The sequence below is a fragment of the Achroia grisella genome, unplaced genomic scaffold (genome assembly GCF_030625045.1).
Source record: "Achroia grisella isolate CSIRO2021 unplaced genomic scaffold, CSIRO_AGI_Agris_v1 utg669, whole genome shotgun sequence".
Taxonomy (NCBI): Eukaryota; Metazoa; Arthropoda; class Insecta; order Lepidoptera; family Pyralidae; genus Achroia; species Achroia grisella.
This window is the reverse complement of record NW_026712988.1, coordinates 113236-117146: the sequence shown is the minus strand read 5'-3', so window position 1 is coordinate 117146 and position 3911 is coordinate 113236. Positions and strand designations below refer to the sequence as shown.

Here is a 3911-nt window from a genome sequence, read left to right as displayed (position 1 = left end):
AACAAATAAGATGTGCTTCCAATGCATGAACAGCACGCACAGAAGGTTCAAGTGTAAGGCACGCAAATGTGGTGTGAGAGAGTGTCGTAAGCCACACCACGCCCTGCTGCACCCCCAGAAGAACCGCCGAAGCGGCAAGAGGACACCGCGATTACAGCCGCAGCACGCTTGCCAGAGAACAGCCAAGTGTTGTTAAAGGTGTGTCCTATCATCGTGAAAGGCAAGACGGGACGCGAAGTAGAGACGTACGCGATGCTAGATGAAGGCTCGACGGTTACACTCATCGATGCGGAGATCGCAGAACAGATCGGAGCCGAAGGTCCGACGCGATCTCTGAGAATTCAGGGAGCGGCCTCGAGCTGGCACGAAGCCTCAAGCCGAGTGGCTGATGTCATCATCAGAGGGCGACACCATACGGACGAAGAACACTCGGTGAGGGCGCGTACGATCCGGGATCTCACCCTAGGAACGCAGCGAGTGAACCCGGAAATACTCGCGTACGGACACCTGCGACAACTCACTTGCGAGCAAGTGTGCTACGAAGATGCCAGACCCAAGGTCTTGATCGGGTCAGACAACTGGCATCTGATTGTTACGCGGAAGCTGCTCACAGGAAGGCACAATCAACCCGCAGCGTCGCTGACACGACTGGGATGGGTCATCCACGGAACGGTACCCAGAAGTGTCGTGGAAGACGAGGAACATGTCCTCCACGTGCGGTTGACACAGCGCAACGCCGAGCCAGACATGCGGCATATAGAGGGCATAATAAAAGCGCATTACGACATCGACGCGTTGGGTATATCGTCGAAGAGATTACCCATTGCCAAGGAGGAGCGCGCCGTCGCCACATTCAACCGCACAGCGACGAGAGTGGATGGGCGATACGTCGTAGGATTGCCGTGGGAGAGAGATAACGTCGCTCTACCTCCCAGCTACGACATGGCAGCGAGCCGACTGAGGGGAATAGAGCGGCGGATGGATCGCTCTACGGAATTCCGGCTGGCGTATACCGCGGAGATAAACAAGTTGTTGGACAAGGGTTACGCCGAGAAAGTAACCGACGACCGGTTCAACAACGACCGCGCGTGGTACCTTCCCCATTTCGGAGTGACGAATCCGAATAAACCCGGAAAGCTGCGACTCGTATTCGACGCCGCGGCCCGTTCGAAGGGAATGTGCTTGAACGACGTACTGCTGGATGGGCCAGATATGCTACGGTCGCTTAACGGTGTGTTATACCGTTTCCGCGAGAAGCCCGTAGCTATCACGGCGGACATACGAGAGATGTTCCTGCAGATTAAGATACGGGAAGAAGATAGAGCAGCACAACAGTTTCTGTGGCGAGGAGATGACAGGATTAACCCGCCGCAGAAATACGTAATGACCTCAATGATTTTCGGGGCGAGGAGCTCACCGTTCATCGCACACAGCGTTCGAGACAGGAACGCGGCAGAGCACCGAGAGTCGCACCCGTCAGCGTACACCGCCATAACAAGGAACCACTACATGGACGACTGGGTCGATAGCTTTGACTCCGAAGAGGAAGCAGCCCGCGCCATACGAGAGGTAGTAGAGGTTCATGGCGGGATAGGATTCACGCTGGCGGGTTGGAATACAAACCGACCGAGCCTGCTAGAGAATGTGAGTGAGGACCAGCGAGCGAGGACGCCGAAGGAACTGGAAGCCAACGCACATCCATACGGAAAGACATTGGGGTTATTGTGGATGTCAGCCGAAGACCAGCTGGCGTTCAACACCGGCATGCCACGCGTCCCACGAGAAGTGAAGCACGGCACGCGGATACCGACGAAAAGGGAAGCCTTAGGAGCGGTGATGTCATTGTTCGACCCGCTCGGGCTGCTGAGCCCTTACACCATCACGGCAAAAATCATCTTGCAGGCGCTGTGGGTGCAGAAGGTCGAATGGGATGACTCTCTGCCCGCCGCGGAAGTGCGGATGTTCCAGGAATGGAGAGATGATTTAGCCTATATAGAGGAACTGGGATTGCCGCGATGGTATGACACGAACGACAGCCAACGGTCGCAACTGCACGTATTCACGGACGCAAGCGAACAGGCATATGCCACAGCCGCGTATTGGAGGACGGAACGCGGGGATCGTAGCGTTGACGCAGTCCTAGTAGCAGCCAAAGCGAGGGTAGCGCCCATGAAAGCGCAGAGTATACCCCGGATGGAGCTTCAGGCGAGCCTGGTAGGACCCCGACTGGCCGCTGACGTACTGAAAGGACGTCGTCGCGCGGCCGAAGTCTTCCTATGGACGGTCTCGAAGAAGACGCTACATTGGACTAGGAACGACACCGCTCGATACAATCCACACGCGGCCCGCCGGATGGCAGAAAGCGCCGAACATACAGAACCAACACAGTGGCGCTGGGTACCGACCGCCCACGACGTAACTAACGACGCGACCCGCGCGAGATATACAATACGGACCGCCGCCGACAGATCCGTCGGGCCGGCGCTTGTATACGCTCCAGAGAAAGAACGACCCAAGGAAAGCAAGCCCGTCCCTGCAGAGACGGTAGCCCGTGCCCGGGCGAAGGCAAAGCCCGTAATGGACAGAACGCGGTTCTCCTCATATGACCGAGTGAGGAGGACCCCGGCACAGGTGCTGCTGCTCGCAGACGAATGCAGGCGACGGGCATGGAAGCTGGGCCGGGAGCGCCCTGCCGAAGCGGGGAAATGGGTCAAGTGGCGTTGCGGTGAACGCGTACGGACGGACAGACGCGAGGGAATTTTTCGAAGGCCGACCCGAAGGCTGGTGGTCCTCCCTAGGGATAAGGGCTGCGAAGATCTGCGCCGGGGGGAGGCTGTTGCGGACCACGAGTCGGCATCGAAAATATGTAAATAAATTTTGTGTATAAATTTGTATTTTTCCAGTGTTTTGACTATTGTTTAGGTTAGACTATTGTTTGTACCATATACCCTTTGTAGCGGCATAGATACTGTGAATTCTATGTCCGCCCATTGTGTAAATTCTTAGGGATCACAGCTTTAGCGTAGCCTGAACATGTGGCATTTAGTCGCACGTGGTTTTTTGTAGTTTTTTGTATTGTTACTATTGTATTTAATTTTAAATGTGTGCGTATTCGCTGTTCCGGCCCGTCGGTCACCGACATGTGCAGGAATTGTCGGGAGGGTGGGACGGCCGACGCGCACAGCTCGGCGGGGGTGGGGAAGGACGCGCTCGGGCGCCCGTAAAAGGCGGGTTGGTTCTCGATCGCGCTCTCTTACGCATACGCCACCGACGAAGAACCACCGCCGGCGCAACGACCAAGAAAACCCCACTCCGGCCGGCCGACCCATAGAATAAGAAACAAATTGAAATACAGTCCACATATTTTGAAAATCGAAGACCTTTTAATTGTGTACCCCACAATATATCAACAAATTAACGCATCAACAGCAAAGAAATCGTAGTGCTGCCAGATCTTGTTGCTCCACAACTTAGAGGGAAGAAAGCAACCAAAATTTTTATTTTTTAACAATATATGAGGATTTTAAGAATATATGGAAATAGAAATAATCTTTATTCAAATAAACTCATTACAAGCACTTTTGAATAGTTACATATATTTCTAGCACTCATTCGGAATGCAGATTCATCACAAGAAGAATGAGCAAGAAACTCGTGTGTTGCTCTTTTGAATAGATGTTTTTTTTATAAGAACATTAATATAATCTGTGACCTTTTAATTTTATTAACAAAATGCCCCAATTCTGCCCAAACTCTTTCCCTTAAATCTTCCTCCTTCAATCCAAGAGATGCTACCAATTTGTCTCCATCATCGTGGTAAACGTCACCTACATGAATGTAGAAGGAAGGAAATTGTTTCTAATCTATCCTATAGAATAGAATAGAAAATCATTTATTCAAATAAACTTACA

At 52.7% G+C, this 3911-nt stretch overlaps 1 protein-coding gene across 1 annotated transcript; it reads left to right on the top strand.

The window, feature by feature from the left end:
- Positions 1-252: 252 nt before the first annotated feature.
- On the top strand, positions 253-3508 carry LOC131849965 (uncharacterized). The gene is made up of 2 exons (XM_059200104.1): positions 253-2849; positions 3430-3508. The coding sequence occupies exons 1-2, from the start codon at positions 253-255 to the stop codon at positions 3506-3508; spliced, it is 2676 nt and encodes an 891-aa protein (XP_059056087.1).
- The last annotated feature ends 403 nt before the right edge of the window (positions 3509-3911 follow it).